Below are 20,383 nucleotides of genomic sequence, written 5' to 3' on the forward strand. Positions count from 1 at the left end.
TTATGCCCCTGTGACATGACTGGTTTGTGGGGGCATACAACCGTGAGGCGGTAATTCTAGTTTCCATTTAACATTAAACAAACTATTGATTAATCGAAAAAATAATCAACACATTTGATAATATTTGAAGTTGCAGCACTAAAATATATTGATTATTATTATTATTAAGTTGGTAGATAAAGAAGGTTGATCTCTTTTCTAAAAATGCCTATAATATATATATATATATATATATATATATATATATATATAAGAGAGAGAGAGAGTTCATACAACACATACAACACACATCACTTCCCACTGGTCCTGTATGTGATCAGAGTCTCTACAGCCCCTAGATTGTCACTCAAACACAGACAAGTGATGTGGGCGGGGCTGTGACAAGTCTGGCAAGTCAAATATTTTTATTTGCAGGGAAAGCAACTGTGTGTGTGTGTGTGTGTGTGTGTGTGTGTGTGTGTATATGTGTGTGTGTGTGTGTGTCTGTGTGTGTGTGTGTGTGTGTGTGTGTGTGTATATATGTGTGTGTCTGTGTGTCTGTTTGGTTTTGTGTGCCATATGCAGTGCGCCAGGGAGGGCTCTCTGGAACATATTGGTGTGCGTACATAGTGGTTAATAATAGTAGCAGACGCATACAGCGATGGCAGCTCTGATGTGTGTGACAGTTTTACAGCCGCACACGCCAAGACACAGTCACACACATGTACGCACACGCTCCCACAGCCGAGACGGAGACCTCCTCTGCCACCGAGCCCTCCGTCTTTGTTGAGTTCTCAATTTTATCACAGATCCTGATAAGTAAAAACAACCCCCCCCCCACCCCCACCTCACATCCCCGCCCCTCACGTATGCTCCATATGTGGGCACACACAAACATATAGCCGAGTCAAACTCAGCCACCCACACACACAAACATGTACAAATGTACATGCTTAACCGCCCTCTCACATCGAATGCATGAAGTCCTTGAAGCAGGCGCTTGCATACTCAAATACACGTTCATCCCCCCTTCTACCATAGCTCATTGTTGCTTGCTTGTCTGAGGTGATGGTCATGTTGTGCCGGGGTGACAGCTTTAAGTTTTGACGAGGGGCGGTGGGGGCGGAGGGGTGGCGTCAGTGACTGCTCCCCACGGCGAGGTCTTAGCAACAGTAGGCAGCCACGGCAGAAGACACCCCAAACCTGTCGTCGGGATCGGTCTCTCGGGGGAGACGGGACAGAACGATGGCGGGGCAGCTGTATCGCTCTCAGCTCGGACGTATCCAATCAAAAAGAAAGAGACAGACCTCGGGTTCAGTGGCCGAGCTTGGCAGGCACACCAAGAGAAAGACGGAGAGGCCAGAGCATAGCAGACAGCCATGCCGTCCCAGGGATTAGTCTGTGGGGTTGGCAGAACTGAGAGAGGAGGTAGCAGAGAGACAGACGGCAAAAAAAAAAAGGACCTGGTGCCTGGCGCCTGCTCTGGGCCAGGTTAGCAGCCAGAGAGACGGGCAGACAGAGCGGGGACCTGGTTACTCGGTGGCTGCGTGGCTGGTCTGGAGTGGCTCACCCATATGGTGCTCCGCTCTGTTCCTGCTCCCTGTCTAAATCCATATGCTGCTGGTGGAAAGGTGCCCCCCCCCCCATCTCTCGCCTCTCCTCCCACCCCACCTCGCTTCAAGAGCATGCAGACCCTCACCCTCCCCACACTCCCCCAACCCACAAGGGAGGTGTTGGGAGGTAAAGCCCTGAAGGCTTGTACCACCCCACCCCCCCACCCCCCCTACCTCTTAACCCCTCAGAGCTGCTTAGCCCATTGTCACTACAATCTGCCACCATCGCCTTAGTGTTGTGTGTCCCCTCTCTCTCCTTCTCTCTCTCTCTCTCTTTTTCTCTCTCTTCCTTCATCTTTTCATCCTTTTGGCACCCGATAATCGATGAACTTATTAACTGCTAATTATTCAAGCTGCGGATTGAGGATCCCTCCCCATCCTCGGCAAAAAAAAGGAAAAAAAAGGGGGAACCTTCCCTCTCTGTTCTGCCAAATGAAGTGGTTTATATTGCCCATTCATTTGGATTAAGTGCATTTAGGCTGCAGTGTTCGGGATGTGAGGACTTTGTCAGATTGCTATCAGCAACATTTAACATTAATCCTCATTTTGGTCAGCCCATTGATAGCGCCCACTTAGTGAAAGCCCAAGAGATTTCTATGTTGAAATAGGCAGTTATTATTATTTATTTATTTTTCTCCTGTGATGTGTGTTTTTTTCTAAAAAAAAAGGTGTGTTTGTGTCTCTCTCTGTTCTGGTTTCTCAGGAGGTCCTTCAGACGATACCAAAGTTCTGCTTTCCTTTTGACGTGGAAAGGTACAATTCCTCTCCCTCTCTGCTGCTTCCCCGTTTTTTTTTTTTTTAAACATTGCTGCTCACTTTCACCTCCTTCACATGACGCACACACACACACACCTATGTAAACTTAGCCCTCCTCTCACCACAGAGAGACACACATGCATTTGAAAAAGGAAATGAGATGATGTGCGTTTTGTGCATCACACAGCCGTGTTACGGGGGAAATAGTCATCATTCCCAGGTACATGATGATTTACTAACAGCCAAAGTGTGTTTGTCGGCGTGATTGCAAGTAGCTTCTCTGGTCTTAAACCCCCATTTTCCTGCATATAATCTGCACCGACTGAACCTGCAAACAGCTGTTGGAAAAATATCCCCAAAAATGTAAATCGTGTGATGGTGAGCACATATAATAATAATGATGATGAAAACAAGTTCCATTAACGATGATGCAGATGAGGTCATCGTCAGGTGTTGTGCACAGTAGAGCATGTTTATAAGTGCATGTGTGTGTGAGAGTCCTGAGTCCAAGCAAGTGTGTTCTGCTCTTTGATCAGACCAGCAGCTCTAAAAACTACTGGCCTTTTTTATTTTGAGGATGGAAAATGACCTGTTAAAATTCCCATTGTAAAGACAGAGAGGGGAATGGGGGTGGGGGGGGGTGTACAGTCTTTTACTGAAGCTGAGCTGCTGCCATCTAGTGGTGCAGGGATGTACATGTTTCCCCTTAAATTTACCTTGTGGTTTTTCGAAAAGCATTTCACAGCTTTACAAGCCATACTGGAAATATGTGACATCAGATTTGGACCTTGACTAGAGATTTAGCTCATGGTGGGATTATGTCTGTTTCATTCTGCTCCAGCTAGTCCAAATTGTTGTTTTTCTATGTTGTATTTTAAATGTATTATTTTTTTTTATAGGTTTACCCATATTGTATTCAGCCGATTGTAAAGTTGTCATGTGGTTTTGGCAATTTATGAGTGTGTGTGTCCCTGTGTCTGGCCCCAGGGTTTCCCAGAATCAGGTGGGGCAGAATTTCACCTTTGTGCTGACGGACATCGACAGCAAACAGAGGTTTGGTTTCTGTCGACTCACTCAAGGCTGCCGGGTCTGCATATGTCTGCTCAGGTAACACACACACACACATGCACACACAGAAACGCACACGTTCACATGCTCACTAAATCTTTTTATGCTTTTAATACTCCACGGTGCTTATGTTTCTTTTGTATTCTCCGTTCAAAACCATGTTGTCCTAATGAACTGAATCCTAACTGTCTTTACCACAGGGTATCAAACACCTCATTTTTAACAGGATAAACGTTTCCAACTTCCATAAATTAAACAAATGGCAAAAGAGAGACAACTGTATGTGCTAAAAGTTATGCTGCACTTCACATATCCGAACGTATAAAAGTCAGCCTTTCACACTTTCTTTTCTGAAATCAGAATCAAGAGAATGTGTGGAAACAGACTTGTTCAAACACTTTTGCCTTTATTTACTCGTTCAAATAACCGAGACTTGGTCTGTTGTGCCCTTTTTCAAATTATCTATGGATCAGTCTCAGAACTGCTTTAATACGAGCATTTATTTCTCAAGTGTGATGAAAAAGAAAATTAATTTACCAGATCTAAGTAGTGAACACAGATTTTTTTTTTCCATTCATTCTCACACTTCACACTAGGCTGCACTATGCCAGAATAACAAATTTATATTCTCATCTGCCCACACAAATATGTTAGTGAAGTGGCTATAATTATCCAAAAGTTTAGCAGTTTTTGATATTTCATAGGTGGATTTATTTTATAAGAGTGTACATAAATGAGGATACCAAACCCGGGGAAAAAAGCATTTTCTTTGCATAATTACTCTTCAAGAAAGGCTATTATCATTTAATTCCCATGTAATTGCATGTTGACATACTGTTTTTACAGATGTAATTACCTTACCATTACAAAGAAGGAGCACTTCAGTGATAATCTCAGTGGACAGGCACGCACACTTTAGAATAAACCGAGGAAAATGTACAAATAAATCCACTTTTAATTAATGTATTACGCGATTTAACAAACAACAAACTGGAGCTGGAGCACAAAGCCTTTTCTTTTTCTCTGTTAGTGTAAAGCAGCACTCCTGTGTGTGTGTGTGTGTGTGTGTGTGTGTGTGTGTGTGTGTGTGTGTGTGTGTGTGTGTGTGTGTGTGTGTGTGTGTGTGTGTGTGTGTGTGTGTGTGTGTGTGTGTGTGGCTGTTGATGGACAGTCGTGGGTTTGTCGCTGCCCTGATGAGCCGCTGTGAAGAACAGTGTCCCTCCTCCCCACACCACCCACCCTTATCGGCCAGCTTCCATGGCCTTTGTTTTTCTTCTCTCTCTCTCTGTGTGTCTCTCTCTCTCCCCCTCTCTCTCTCCCTCTCTCTCTCTTTTCTCCTCGTTATTCGGCTACTGCCACGGTGCGACAGCAAAGACGCTTGGCCCATAATTATGCATGAAGCTTCACTGCCAATTAGCAGAGGTTCCCCTGTCCCTCTCGCTGAGTTAGACATGCTAATTCATTTGACATATGATGTATAAAATTCATTATGCATTTTGAGTAGTTTGCATGGCTTGCTTCATTTTTAATAAGACAACGTATAGAAAGTTTTTTTTTTTTTTTTGTCGTTAATTTAAAATTATTTGTGTGCTCCCCAGTTACGGTTTCTTTCTTTTTGTTTTTGTCCTGATCTTTTTTCTTTTTCTTGTGGAAATATACTTAGGCATAAAAAATATTTTAGATTTCTCATTAAAGATATTTGTAAATTAAGTTCCTGCATTCAAAGTCCTTGGTGTAACATTTATTTGATTATTTCTTTGTCTATTAGGGTCTAGTATTTAAACTCTCTTTGGTTCTGCCATATTAGTTATGCAAGGCAATTTGAAGAAGGGACAGCAAATTGCTTTGTCTTAAAAAAAAAAAAAAAAAAAAAAAATAACAGGTATTGTAAGTAGTTTATCTTAAAGAATTATCAGCTAAAATGTAAAATAGGAAGGTCTAGGCCCACTAATTTATTTTTTATTCAATCTATAATTTCCCATGGATGTAGAATAAAAGTAATTAAAACAGTTTGCGTCTGTGTGATTGTTGAGGTGCTGGGACCATAAAATTGTCACCTCAGCTTACAGGAGGAAGTGCCTTAATGAGTAGGACAGTTTTATGTGGACGGCTCTTTGTAGTCTCACTGCTGAAGCCAAAAGTGGCCACGCTGCCTTCAGGCATATTCTCGACAAAAAGACAAACAACACAAAAAAATGAGATAATTAAAACTTGTTCCAATGTATACTGTTATACCCCGCCCATCTTCTCTCAGTCTTTGTCTCTCACATTTCTGTTGAACGTGTGAGTAATTCGGAAATGAAAAATGGGGATTTCCTCACTTTTATTTAATAGCAGAGGCTTTAGGATACATTTTAGGGACTGCTTTGCTCCGGTTTGTGGTCACTTAGTGGATTGCCGGAGGATACTTCCTTCCCTGTACTTAACCCTTAACCCCAGAAAGTAAAGGTGTAATGAAATGTTCCACTGAGCCGTCTACAAAGTGTAAGGTGACTTACGATTACAGGTGCCTGTGCATTAAAGGAGATTTAAGACTCATCGAAGGAACAGGAATAAGTGTCGTGCTTAGCACCCAACAGGTTCTTAATGGCAGCAGAAAGGGCTCATATAAATGCTCCAATATAAAGAGTTCATCAAAACACCTTCATTACCGATATATGGAGACAAAATTTAGGAGTATACACACTATTTTTAAATGGTTTTATTTCACTCTAGATTTTCTTTGTGGATATATACAGTGCTGGCGAAAACCCGTTTTTGAAAAGCCTGTTTTACTGTCCATAATAGCGTAATTGTCTGTTCCAAAGGCATCTCCGTGTCCCTGTCGTCTGTCAGATGTTTCCATGCCGTTAGGTAGTCTGAGGCCGAGATGAAGAGCGTGACGGGGTGCTAGTGGACCGCAGATTAACTGGTTCAGTCTTGGAGTACATGGCACTTTGAGGAGACATGTGTTTAAAATGGCAGGAGAGATTGCGGGGCCCCCACACACCGAGCACGGCCGTGATGGATGCCTCTCTCTATCGGAGGATTTGCGAAGCACAAACACATCTGAGCAATGAACTGTGATGAGTAGGAGTATCACTCTAAGCTTTCCAAACTTTAACTTTGCATCAACAGAGAGCAGAGCAGAGCAGGGTGGGGGAGAGGAAAAAACCCAATATACATATTTAAGTTGTATTCATTCCTTTGCTTTTAAATAAACCAGGTAAACCCATTATCTATTGTAGGCAGATGTTGGAGGAATATTGATAATTTGTGCTTGGCTGCCTTCACCGGCGATCATGCGTTTTCCTCTAAAACAAAGGATTTACAGCACCTTGGTGTAGGAGTGTAATGACTGTGGGATCTGTGAGGCCTGACGGCTGTTCTGACAGCGAGTGTCCTATTTACATCTCCTTCAACTGTGAAAAATGAAGGATTAATGTCCAGAAGCCCGGCTTTTTAAACACACATGCAGGAGGCAGATAATATAAAGGCTTTGTTTTCTCCCTCACTCCTCGTATCAGACTTTTTGTGGAATTGCTAAATGTAAACTGACCCCATACCGTATGCAAATATGTGCATCGTCTTGGCAGAAATAGGTCTTCAGGTTGATATCCGGTCAGCCTGTGAATTAACATACGCATGTTTGAATTTAGGCTCTCCTGTGAATGTGACCTGATTGCGGTGAATCTTCGCGCAGACGTCAAAATATTGGCATGTTAAGAGGCTGATTGTTTCAGGCTAATGGTCACTCAGCCTCTCTGATTGGTGCGCTTGGCTGCACTTCCCCGGGAACCTGGCCTGTCATTGGCCCCTTGTGGATTTAGTGATATGAAAATTTGCATCGGGTCCACTTTATTGTTTTTCTTGTTGTCTGTTAATTCCAGTCTACAGAGCAGCCGGTGACCCATGCCCTGGAAACTCCTCAGTCTCCAGCCAACCGCCTGAGCAGGCCCTCACTGGCTTATGAACTCATGAACAATAATTTATTACAAATAAGGAACCGTAGATTTAAGCTCTTTGTCAGATTTTTTTTATTTGAATGAAATGATTGTCTTAATGACTTGCATTTAACAGAGTTTTCACACATTAAGAAATACTGGCAGAGTTTGGTGAACCAATAAGAATCCACTTTGGATTGATTGGCTCATTTGGCCACTAATTTATTTTTCAACCCTGCATCCAGGCAAGTTAATGAAGCATTAATGGGAGTTTCTGTTTATTTCATGGTAATGCTAAGAAGTCCTTATCTAGAATCATTATTCATGCAGTGTTCAAAACTGCATGTTAAAACCCCCAAAACTAAATAAAAATGCAGTACATTGACAGGACACCGTGTTTTTTTATTATTATTGATTGCATAACATTAAATTAAGTGAGCCCTCTTTTATGCCAAAGGAAAATGTTGGCCATCTTCCACCTAGAAAGCAAGTCGACTTGGCCAAGAATATGTCAACTTTGTAAAGAAAGCCATGCTGCAGATGCTTTTAGCTTATGGTGGGTGTGCTCAGTCGTTAGCTCTAACACAAACACTGCAGGATAAATTTATTTGGAGCCTGTTAATGAATTTATTTATTTTTACATTAAGTGCATAAGGCAATTTATGTATTTATTTTAAATGTGAAGGGCATGAGAAGAAGCACAGAGAGGGGCAGAAGGAGGAGGTGAAGGAAGAGGGAGGGGTACCTTGGGCTGCATTTTTGTTCAGACTGTGCATCTGTGAGCAGCATGCTTGTAAACCATAGCATCCCTCCGCATCATATGAAAGCTATGGTGGTTTTGTTTTTGCTAAAGAATCGAGAATCCATTGTTGCCCCCCCCCTTCACCCTCCCTTCCTATTGGCTCAAAGGGCAGACATGACAGGAATTCTTAGCATGCATCGTATACCCCGGATACGAAGAATGTCATAATATGGACTAGATAGCGTTTACGTTTCCCTCCGTTGTTACAATGACTCTGTGCTTCGGAGTAGCTGGGAATATACTCCATTATCAATGTCCTGGGTGCATTTGATCCATTTGAACGGGTCACTGGTGATCGCCACTACACACACACACACACACACAATAATAATATATCACGGATGTACATTATAAACTCAGTGCTCTTACATTTTTTACCATCCAGCAGAGGGTGAAATTATTTATAGGCATTGTGATGGAAAGAGAGAGTGAGAACACACAGATGTTTTCAGCAGACTCACTCTCTACATTTACACAGTTTAATTATAACATCGTCATTAACACGCTTCTCTCCCCGACTCCTGCAGTTATCTGCCATGGTTCGAGATCTACTACAAGTTTCTAAACACCCTGGCAGACTACCTAACAAAACAACAGGTAATCCCTTCCTCTGGATGTGTTTATAATTGCATGTATGTATATATATATATATGTGGTGTAAGTGTAAGTACACGACGCGGCGGTTTGATTCGACTGAGAAACAAGCGCACAGTTTAATGTTTTTGAAAACTGTACTGTGGTGAGACATTTCCTCCATTCTGTTCTTCTCCTGCATGTTGTCTTTTGTGTGCAAGTTTTGTTCGCCCGTCTCAGGCTCCACTTGGCTCCTGTTGTTAGCGGCAACAATGTTGACATTTCACAGACCAAACGCTGATCTGACACTGGAAGTTATTCCTGATGATTTACTGGAAAACAAATCGTTAAGAAAAAAACCCCCCGAAACACACACACACACACACACACACACACACACATGCACGACGCTCACACTTCACAAAAGTCTTTTCCCCTGACTATTCACTGCATTGTACTAGCAAAGGGAGGGGAAATGTAAAATATGCAACAAACTGGGGAAGATGTGCGGCGTCGAGCGCGGAGGGTGTAGGTGATGTTCCCATGTTTAGACTGAAAGGAGACGACGAGGGAGGGAGGGAGGGAGGGAGGGAGGCAGAGCAAGGGGGAGATGCAGGGAGCTCTGGGACCGCTTTCAATTGTCATGCAGTCACTGCTTCTTCCAAGACCCTCGGAGAGCAATGATCAGGACCGAGAGGCTTGCTAAAGGAGACGATCGCAAACATATCACATAGACATTCAACGCGCGCCCACATTTACGTGATTGAGAGGCGGGCGGGCGTAATGTAGAAAGAGGCGGACGAGAATAGACCCGGTTGTGTGCGAGGAAGAGAGGGAGAGAGAGGGAGAGAGAGACGGAGAGATTGCTAGAAATCCTGGGTGACTGAAGTGTTAGTGTGCATGATTTGGTTTCTATTTACCCCGCTGTCCGTTCCAGGCGAGAGGGAGATGTTGACAGACGAGGGAAGACAGAAGAGCGATGAGGGTTTAAGGCGAGGGGTAAATGAACTGTTTCCCCAGGCCGTGTTGCTGACCATGCGTGTGAGCATTGAGCCTCTCATGACAGGAGGCTGTTCGATTGCACCCACCCTAACGCCCCCCTCCCCCTTCTCCCTCCCACCCTTCTCCTTCCCTTACTGTATATTGCCGCCCATTCCTCTCAAGTTTCTATTACCTCCTGGCTCACACATACATACACTCTCACACCAACGTGCACATTTTCCCCTCAAACGAGCAGCGGCTCGTAGCCAAAACAAAGTTCTCCGAGAGGGTTGAATAGAACAAGAATCGGGAAAACAAACAACAATACGCAACCTCTTGTGTTTCACAGTAGTTAGTTTAGTTTAAGTACATGTTGCAGACTGTTTGTTTGTTCAGTTATCCAGCCAGAGGCCTTAGTGTAAACAGCAATCTTGTCGCAGGGCTCATAAATGCTGGAAGAGTAATCTCGGGGCCTGTTCTGTGGTCAAGCTAGTTCTCTCCGACGGCTTCCTAAAGCCCCCGTCGTTGGAGCGGGGGACCCCTGCTTAATTACTGACAGCCTGCTCTTGGCCGTAAATCAACGCCGCCGGATAATAAGCGTCTGCAGCCCTACACTAAGCCGTCTTTTAACCTCACCATTGCTCGTTAAACATATGTCAGTCGGAAGTTTTGGAGCCCTTCAGGCCTCGCTGCAGGATTGCCCTCTGGTCTGCACCAGCGCCATGTCCCAGTGCCGTTGTTAAGATTGACACATAACTCGCGACATTCGACAAAACAAGTCAAATAAAATTCATGTGTCCTATGTTTTTTTTTTTTTGTTTGTCTCTTTTGTTGTTTGTTTCTCCCCCACAGGAAAACGACTTGAATGACATGCTGAATTCTCTCTATGATCTGCCTGTGCCAAAGCCCTTCACGCCAGTCAACCTGAGTGTGGTAGGTATAGATCTCATATTCCCCCTTATCAGAGGCGAGACAGCTGAGAGTAGAGCTGGGAAGACGGGAACGGGGGGGGGGACAGGTGACTGTAGCAGTGTGTTGCATCAGAACAGAAGAGGTTGTTGGCTGAAGAAGTTAAAAGTGGAGCGGGAGACGCTAAAGACGACATCGATTATGGAAAGAAAAAGTGGAGACAAAGGGAGGAATAATTAGAAATCAAATGAAATTGACACGCAGGCGAGAGGAGGAGACAAAGAAGGCATGAGGACGGACGGAAAGAAAATAGGGCAGACAGGCAGAAACGGGGAGATCGACAAAGCGTAGAGGTTTGAAATGGACGAGATGAATGAGGGAGCGGGCGGAGAGTGGAGAGCAGAGAGGAGGTTAAGATACACTAGGTAGGAGGAGAGAGACACGGAGGGGCCCGGGAACTGACACTCTGTTTGAAAACAAGAAGTGGCGCTAACAGGTTTTTACGTGATAAGCCCGAGCTTGGACGTGTTTAAACTTGAAGGGTCCTTTCACAACTCGTCATGTCTCCGGCTTATCAAAAAACTGAAATGGCTTAACGAGCCCGGGTCCCTCAGAGTCAGCCCAGTGTTTGTGTTCAACTCTGACACAATCTCTCCTCGTGTGTTTCCAGCTCCTACATAAAACACTCACTCTTGAACAGCGTTGCGCTCACAGAAGCCGGGCTCGTTCCAGTAGAATGTAATGATTTTCATTGGGGCCCGCTAAACTAACGTCTTTATTTTGGAGTTGCTCAGGCTTCAACGGCGTAATGGGATCAAAAGAATTTCAGTGTTAGCCTTTTGTCCTTGAGGACCTCTCCTTTTTTTTTTTGGACCAATTAAAAAAAGCAACTCAGGGTCTTTTTCTGAAGCATGTGTCTCAGAAGGAAATACATCTAATTACACGGATGAATTTCCAACATAACGATATTTTTTTATCAGGTAATCAATGTATCTATATGAAGGTTAACAAGGTCACTTCCCATTCCTTGTGATTTAGCTTTTCTTTGCCAGTTTTTTTTATTTTTTTTTATCAGCTGTATATGTGAACAAAACCTTTTCATCTGCATCTCAGAGCTTCATTGGAAAAGAAGCCCCGGAGAACAGAGGTGATGGCTCTGTGTCTTTGTGGAGAAGCCACTAGTTTGATATTTAATTGATGAAGCAGAATTATTCCCTAAAAGAGTGTTTTTTTGTTTTATCGTGGCAGCCAAGAAGAAGGCTCATTGTCCCCTTTCATGTGTGAACCCTGTTTTGTTCTCTATCTCCCTCTCTCATTGTGCAAGAATGAGCAGTTGTATATTGCCACTGGGCAAGTACTGAGAGATCGGCGAGGCAAGGAGCCGGTGAGTGGAGGGGAATGAGTGAGCGGCAGGGATGGGAGGAGGGAAAGGAGGCTGCTGTGAAATCTGAAACCGCCGCTGTACTAATCGCATGGGAGCCCCGGCTTTCCAATTTGGCCAAATAAGCTGCGCAATCTTTTTAAATATAACAAAAACAAACTATCCTGGGCCTTGGTGTATGTTTCTTCTCCTCTGGAAAACAATCAAACTTTTTAAATGATTAATGCCATTCCACGCTGCTATATTCTCTCTCTGAATATCAAAAGTACCCCCCCCCCCTTTATGTTTAAAGCAAAGGCAATTGTGCTCAAAAAATCTCCTTGATGCCTTTCCAGTTAACCCACTTTCAATGTTTTTATACAAACATGTCTTCGAAAGAAGAAGAAAAATGCAGATAAGCAAGCAAACAGCCAATGAAAGCCCGGGTTGAGCCGAGGAGCCTGGCTCTCCGTTATCACAGTGCCATGAATTTGTCAACCAACGGGGAAAGATTATCTAGTGCACAGAAAAAGAAATAGTTACTCTGTATGGATATAGAAGCCTCATACATATTGCCTCAAGGGCCTGATCTTTGATTACAATTTTATTTGTTTAGTTACAATTTCTCTTTTATTTTCATTTCACTTATTCTCTTACTAGTCCTCTTCTCCGTCATGAATAAACTTCCCGCATATTGTTTATAAAGATGATAAAGATGTTGAAAGAAACACAGGACTTTCACCCAGGAGACAGCGGTTCGTGTCCCCTGCTACCTGACACCCCCTTGAAGCTGGTTTAGGCATCAAAAGTACTTTGTTAGATTTAGGAACAAAATAAGTGCGTTAAGAAGTTACCTTGTACCGCGTAGTAAAGCAGGCGTCAGATTGCAGATAGTCCCTACTCTTTGTTTTGGCTAGTGATGTACTTTATGTTCATACATTATTATTTTAACACAAACTGTGATCTTCATTCAGTCGTTTCGTAGCGTTAACCACATGTCATCATTGTTTCACAGTGTCATCAAGGCTGATATGAAACAATTATGAAATGTATTTTAGCTTCAGAAACATCAACGTTCAAGTTATCCTGTGCAGTTGCGTGAATGTAAAATGTCAGGGTTTTTTTTTGGCGATTGGGTTGCAGCCATCTTGGATCTTGTGTAGTCGCATTAATTGTTTCACAGTCATCTAATTGCTGCTAACTAGTTTATTTCAGCTTCTCAGCTACTCTACACTATAACTACGGACGAGCCAGCTCCATTTCCTTAAATTGGAAGAAACAAAAATGTGGGCAGCCAGTCATAATTCACACTTTTCACACCGCAACACACAGTAACTGCCATTATAATAAGCACAATAAAAGCATTACATTTTGACTTACTTACTTACTTACTTTAGTTTCTGCCTTGCTTACTGGCAAAAAACAAACAAACCTAAAAACAACTGGTCGGCTTCTGTTCTAAACTTTTAATCAGTCAAAACTTGATTTTTTAAATTATTATCATAAAGTTACCTTATATATTTACATTTTGGATGTAGCCTGTCGCTGTAGGAAACAGGAAGCATCTGCTCAAGTCCAACAAATTCTTCCACTGCATCCTACTTTACTTCCAAAGAACTCGTTAGCTGCCATGTCAAAAACTATGTTTCTGTCGATACTCTGTTAAGGTGGAATGGTAGCTGCAACATATGTATGAAAATATGGCTGCAGTAATTCAAACATTTCAACAAATTCACTTGCCATAAAGAAGGGGGCGTAGGAGTTGCTTATGCTCACATACAGAACCATTTGCCAATAAAAACCCCTCAAAAGTGTCTTTGTGTCTGCTGCTGTATGTTCATCTCCGCCGAGCTTAGTTTAACTACGACCATGACCGTCCTCTGGGAATATAAAGACTGTTTACTCATCATAACTATTGTCACATTTCTCACAATAAATGCCCTTAGGAGGAGAAACAGTTTGTGTTTTACATTAAACCAAATATTCCAATGTCAACCACAGAACCACGTAAGTTGTTATGTACCGCCGTTCTTTTTTTCTCTCCACTCATTTAAGTCTAATAAGCAACTTTCTTTTAACTCGTTGTTATGGGACTTTGAGCGTTTGGTAAATATTTCCCACCGCTGTATGGATGTATGATGTTCAGGCGCCAGAGCAACGGCAACCAGCAGTCAGTTTCTATCGTGAAACGCATCCGCTGTGAAACGATGTCGTTAAATCATTTAGCTAAATACTGGCGTGGGTGAGGCTCAACCCGGCATTGTTCAAAATGGCACCGAATCAAGTCAAATTGTCACGACCCCGTTTGGCCAGTCGAGCTGATATTTTCCCATGGATTTTTAAAATACCATGTTTTTACTGTGTGACTGTGAAGGCCTCTCTGTCATGTGTCCTCACTCTTCCAGAGTCGGAGAGAGATCTTTCTTCCGTGGTGGTGATACTTTGGCTGGGGTCGCTGATTTGAATGACTCTTCTTACGGTTGCATGCTCTTAATCATGCTGCGTGTTATATAATGCATTACTGTTTAAGAACTGTGTTTTTCCCTGTTTGTTATTTCTTCCGTTCAAAGCGCAGGCTGTTCCCTAATTACAGCGAGGAAGAATATTCCATTCAGGCTCGGGTCCTGAATGCCGTGCTGTTTTGCAGCCAACTCTCGGGTGACATCTTTGCTCCTGCCACAGGGGCCCAAAACAAATACATTCCTAACTACAGTGAAAACGCTGTCGGCGTATTAGCCCGACATTATTTCTACATTGTTTTGCATACGAAGCAAATAGCAATCGCATGTTTAAAAACTGTGGATTCTTATGGATTTAAATGTTCGACTTTACATATTGTGTCGGTATCCAGCGTAGACGCCCCATTTACACACTTTACATTGACTGTTTAAGCGTGGACCTGCAACAGATGGTGGAGTGAAGGCCTGCAGAATCACAGGTGTACTACAGGAGAGCGTGTGAGGAAAAGAGACACAACAGTGTGTTTCAGTTGGTTCTTGTCTACCTGTCTCCAAACACCACCTCTCTCAGGCCCCTTTGATCTGAACACTGAACCTGCCCTGCTCTCCCAAAGTGAGACAGGCAGCCCTGTGATCCTCTAAACAACCTGTGTGTGTGTGTGTGTGTGTGTCTGCACGGATGCACATGCGCACGTACACTTTTGCCCGTGTGTTGGTGCTCCGCGAGCCTTTTTAATGCTTAAATAAAGACTCAGTTTTCCACCGGAGACATCACCCCAGTCTGTGTCTATGGGGAGCTGAGCTGCTATTGAGCTCTCTCAGTTCTGCAGGCCTGATAAAAGCATTGCCACAGTTCAGACACCAGCTCAGCAATTCATATAGACAGAGCTGAAGATGAGCCATAAATCATAGAACAAAGTGAACGCCCCCCCCCCCCCCCCCCCCACCTCCTCCTCCCATCCCCTTCCCCTCATTCTCTTCTATGTGAGTGGTATGCTTCACTAGTGACCTTCCTTCTTCTTCTTTTTTTTCTCCTGCATGTTTTTGTTTTCGCAGCACTCCTACTTCATCGCCCCGGATATCAATGGACTGCCAACTATCCCTGAGAGCGTAAGTATTCATGGAGAAAAAGAAGAGAAAAGAGACAGAAGGAGTTACAGAGAAACGCCTCTCTTCGGAAAACATCTCTGCCTCTAATCGTTTTTAATCAGATACACTTGTCACCTTTTGAAATGATTGCATCATCCCCTTGTTTCAGTTTTATCTCCTGCGGTGCTTGTACTTTAATGTCGAAGTTCAGTGATTGCCATGGGCGTTAGGGGATTCACACCGAACGCATGTTTCTTTTTTTAAAATTTCATATTCAAATTGTATCTAAAGCATCAAGCATCCCGAGTCTTTATGACATGGTACACCAGATCAAAACAGCAATCTGACAAATTCAAGCTTTATCTTACAAAACTTCACTATATCAGATAGTTTGGATCTACGTTTCTCTTCTCATTTGTTACTGCAAAAATAACATGTGCAGAAGTGGAAGTCCTTTTGCCGTCAGTAGTTGGCCCAGTCTGGCACCATCACCGTCTGTAGCGTTGACACTTCATTGTTAGCAAGGACAGTTTGTCACGTACCTGCACATGCTTCTGTCCCTGTCCGTCTCCAGAGGAACCTGACGGAGTACTTTGTGGCCGTGGACGTCAACAACATGCTCCAGCTCTACGCCAGTATGCTGCACGAACGGCGCATCATCATTACCTCAAGCAAGCTTAGCACTGTGAGTCCATTCCCTTCCCAGTCGCTCTCTCAGCCCGGCCCTGTCAGCCACAAGGTCACTAACCAAACATCCACTTGATGGGCGACTTTTCATTCATGTTGTGGTGAAGCTCTCAGCCCAAAAAAATGTGATGCTTTTTGTTTTCAGTATGTCATATATATATAGATTCTTGTTTGGCAGCTCACTTGCATCCAAAAAATGTCTCATAATATGTGAAAATGTTGTTAATTTCCAGTGGTGGAGAGTCGCTGATGCTATTTTTGGCTTCATATGAAATTCAGACAGCGATTTGCCCTCTTAAAGAAGTCTATAGCTCAAACGTAGTGGCCGTTTGGTAGATTGAACATGATTCTCTTCATCAATAATCCAGCAGGATATCAAACTGTAATTAGTACGATGAGAATATATATCTGACATAGCTACGCTACAGATCTGGCTGCCCCCCCACTCCCTCCCCCCCTTGCCCAGGCCTCCTGCACTCATGTCAAGCTGTGAAATCCACACTAAAGATAGATTACGTTTGACTGTTTGTGTTATAACTGGAACACATTAATGGCCCGAAAGGCCTTAAATTATCCGTTATTACATGTCTTAACTCTCTCACATAATTTAAAGTCCCTTCTGTCTGTCTGTCTGCATGAGGGAGGAAATCTCTCTCTCTCTCTCGTGGTCTTTCTTCCCCTCTTCCTCCCTCCGTTCCTCATTCCAGCCTCCCCCTGTTATCTATGTGGCTGATGGGGCAGAGCCAAATGTTTATGACAGATGAGATGGGAGAGGGAAGTGATGTCATCCGAGTCCTATCTGTATCTGTAGTGTTGCTGGTCCTGCCTTGGTATCTACAAGGCTGCAGAACACTGAACAGCCGGAGGGGCCTGTGGGTGGTGATGGGTGCTGGAGGGAACGGTACCCAAGGTCTCCCATAGGAGCTATAATCGGAAAGAGCTGTAAAAAATTACCCAGCCCTCGGAGAATATCACCTGTCTCCCCCTCAGCTCCTCAGACCAGCAGCACACTGCTCAGGGTCTAGGCTGCATACTGTGCTGTGACACAAGGGTTATACCACGTAAATTACCAGACTCAAGGGTGAAGCTGTTTTTCTTTTGAGCAGGAAGAGGAGGGGGGAGGGGGGGGCGATATTTTGTCTGTGATTTATATTTTTCCGCAGCTGTGAGACTAATCTTGGCTTGTTTTCTTTTAAACAAATTTATGCCAACACGATTTTTTAAGAGCTTCAACGTCAGCCCTTTACCTCCGTAAACCTTTTATCCTCTGCAATCCTTCATCCACTCATCTATCCATCCATCTTCCTCAGTGAGAGGTGTTTTGGGTTGGGTAACGATATATGTCAGGCACTGCAGTACAAAGGTATTTTCACGTCTCCACTGGGATTTGGAGCAGGCCTGATGTTATTACGGCTTCTGTGATGCGTTATTTTCTGCTGTTGGGGAGAATGACCTCCTGGTTCAAGTGGAAATTGCTGCCATGATTCTGTAAGCGGGGCTAGTTCAGCGTATACATACTTAGCTGCAAAAAAAAAAAAAAAGCACAGCTCATTATACATGCCACTGTCTCGCGATCAAATACCTTAGCATCGGGGAAATATATAATTAACGTCAGTTTGTCAAAAATGTTTGTTAAAGCGAGTGTTATCAGTCACTGGATGGACAGGTAATATTTATATAGTCTGCTTGCCGCAGATATAGGATGTATGAGAGAAGGTATTGTTAGTAGCATCGTTAGTATCATCCAGCTGCTTTTCACCACCTCCGCCTGTCCAGCTTCTCAGCCAAGCAAAGAGAAAACGGGGAATAGAAATTGGAAAGAGAGAGAGAGGAAGACACACACACACACACACACACATATATCTGCTGCATTTATTCTGCCCGCTCTAGGTGCTGCCTGTGTTATAGCCCCCGGTGAACCCAGTGTGTCAGTCTGCCGGTACATGGCCGGCGCGTCTCGCAAGCAGCCAACAGCAAAGGAATAAATCATGATCTTACAACAATGCGTCAGTTGACTTATTGCTGTTTCGTGACCGGAGGTGAATGGTACCACTGTTTTAAAAGGCCGGTCGGCGGTGGCGCAGGGGCGGGAGCCAGCCGAGCGTGCAGCCTTGTCATAGGGCCGTATAATAGGGCTGCATCGGCCCTTCCTCTAACTAGTCAGTTGGGAGGACCCCCACCACCATCGCCCCACCACCCTCCATGTCTTTCATCTGCCGAGGCCCCCCAGCTCTCGAGCCCAGCCTCTGCCCCTGCCTATCGCCCAAACTCACACAGCCCCGGCCCCGGCACCGGCTGACAGCAGCCCTCTCATCAGCCTGTCAGGCCTATGCTAACAAGGAACTATCCATCCACCATGCCCCAGAGTGCCAGCTGTCTCTCTGTTTCCTGCCTTTTCCCTCTGTTTTTCCTCTCCTCCCTTTCCCCGACTTCTCTCCGTCTCTCTACTCTCTCTCTATCTCCGTTATTCTTTCCTCACTGACATTATTATTTTCTGTCCATCTGTCTCTCACTCATCCTCGCTACACCTCTCCGTCTCTGCGACTGCGCCTCCTTCTCCCCGGGTGTCTTAATGTGACTCTCTGTCGCGGGGCGTCTGCAGAACATCGGTACATCCTTCTCCTCGATAGACTTATCTCAGCCCCTTGCCATGTGTCTGACTTGTGAATGCGTATGCGCGCACCGCGAATGTTTGTGTGTCTTTTTGCATGCATCTGTTTTCGCGTCTTCTGCTCTCGCAGGTGTTTGGACCTTATGTCTTGTGTATTTCAGCGCCGGAGACAGTGTGTGTGTGTGCTCGGTGTGTGTGTCTGTGTGTGTGTGGGAGGCCCGGCGTTAGCTGTTACCTGTGTCGTCCTGCTTGCCCTCTCCCTCGCTCCCCGTGCCACCTACTTGTTTGTGGCACACCTGCGTTGTGCCGGGCCTGACATCGGCGTTTGTCAACAGAGGGAGAAGCGGAGCGCGGGTAATTGGTGACTTACTCTTGTGCAGGGGAGGGGCTAAAGCAACAGCCGACAAGGAAGGAGAGGTAGCAGTGGACAGAAGGCAGCAGGATGAGAGGAGGAAAAAACGGAATAAGAAATGAAGATCTGGAATGGAAATGAGGCTGGGAAAGGAGGAGAGGGGATTGGATTTGGAGAGTGTGTAGGGACAGAGTTGGAAGGAAAGGCTAGTGGAGGCAAAATGAGTGTTTGAGGCTGGTGTGAAGAGGTCAAGAGCGACTTTGTTGATACCATTCCTCCTGTCAAATTGAATTACATTGCCTGCAGCAGCAGCTATTTGTCTCGCACTCCGCTGTTGCTGTAATTTAGCGATGTGCGATGGATTCCCTCATCTAAGAGTATCTAAGCAGACGGAATGAGCGTTCTGTTCTCGGTCCACTTAAAAAAATCTCCATAACACTACCGTTTAATATGAAAAATGTGTGAGAGAGATGTATCTAGGCCCCCGCGGTAGCAGTTGCTCCATGTTCTGTCTGTGTTTCACTTGAACATGTCCAGTTGCTCGGGTAAAGAGGAATGGTGTAGGTGGAAACACACTGCTTACTGACAGAGTCTGCAGAGCTCAGACTTACAGCGTTGAGGAGATCTGAGGTCTCTGGTGGGTCCGGCTGTTTAAGGCAACATGGCTGTTGAAGGGTTGTGTAGCTGTTCGGGCAGGTAGAGGGAAGATTTGACCTGAATATGATGATATAGGAATATAGAGCTGTTGTTTCTGCCCACATAATTAACATGATTTTGTTCATTGTGTGAATGTGTGACGCAATTCAGCCTTTTTTTGGTTCATTTCCTGCAGGAAAAAAAAAATAATATAAGCTGTGTCCCTATTTCATACTACTTCTAAGAAGGATTTAAGTATGTGGTAATTTCACGGTGCCTGAGTGACACAGCTCGGTCTATCAAACAAGTGTGCATTAAAAAAGCTGCTGTTGTTGGGCATTATTTTCCCACAATGCAATGCCCAAAGGAAATGGGGGAGCTGCTCGCAGCTGGAAAGTATTAAAACAAATTGTAGATGGTGGTAAAACAGCTTTGTGAACACAGCAGAAAAGAGAATAACTATTAAATCTTTGAGGAAAAGAAAAATGTCTGTTTGTGAAGTTCAGTTGGTACATTCCAAACCCCAGTTTGATTGACATCAACGGCACACGCATTGTTTCATTTCCTGTTAGTATAAAATTGTTA

General features: G+C 44.2%; 1 protein-coding gene across 2 annotated transcripts in view; it reads left to right on the plus strand.

The window, feature by feature from the left end:
* Positions 1 to 20,383, plus strand: part of dennd1b (DENN/MADD domain containing 1B) — a 110,244-nt gene that overhangs the window by 45,924 nt on the left and 43,937 nt on the right. Inside the window, exons 4-9 of one of the 2 annotated variants that reach the window (XM_084010665.1) lie at positions 2,296 to 2,345; positions 3,336 to 3,455; positions 8,669 to 8,738; positions 10,548 to 10,628; positions 15,480 to 15,533; positions 16,087 to 16,197. In XM_084010665.1, coding sequence (XP_083866791.1) covers positions 2,296 to 2,345; positions 3,336 to 3,455; positions 8,669 to 8,738; positions 10,548 to 10,628; positions 15,480 to 15,533; positions 16,087 to 16,197 — 486 coding nt within the window. Of the gene's footprint in view, positions 1 to 2,295; positions 2,346 to 3,335; positions 3,456 to 8,668; positions 8,739 to 10,547; positions 10,629 to 11,139; positions 11,989 to 15,479; positions 15,534 to 16,086; positions 16,198 to 20,383 lie in introns of those variants that run through there. The other variant, XM_084010666.1, reaches the window with a different exon arrangement.

The sequence above is a fragment of the Eutrigla gurnardus genome, assembly GCF_963514095.1.
Source record: "Eutrigla gurnardus genome assembly, chromosome: 6".
NCBI classification, from domain to species: domain Eukaryota; kingdom Metazoa; phylum Chordata; class Actinopteri; order Perciformes; family Triglidae; genus Eutrigla; species Eutrigla gurnardus.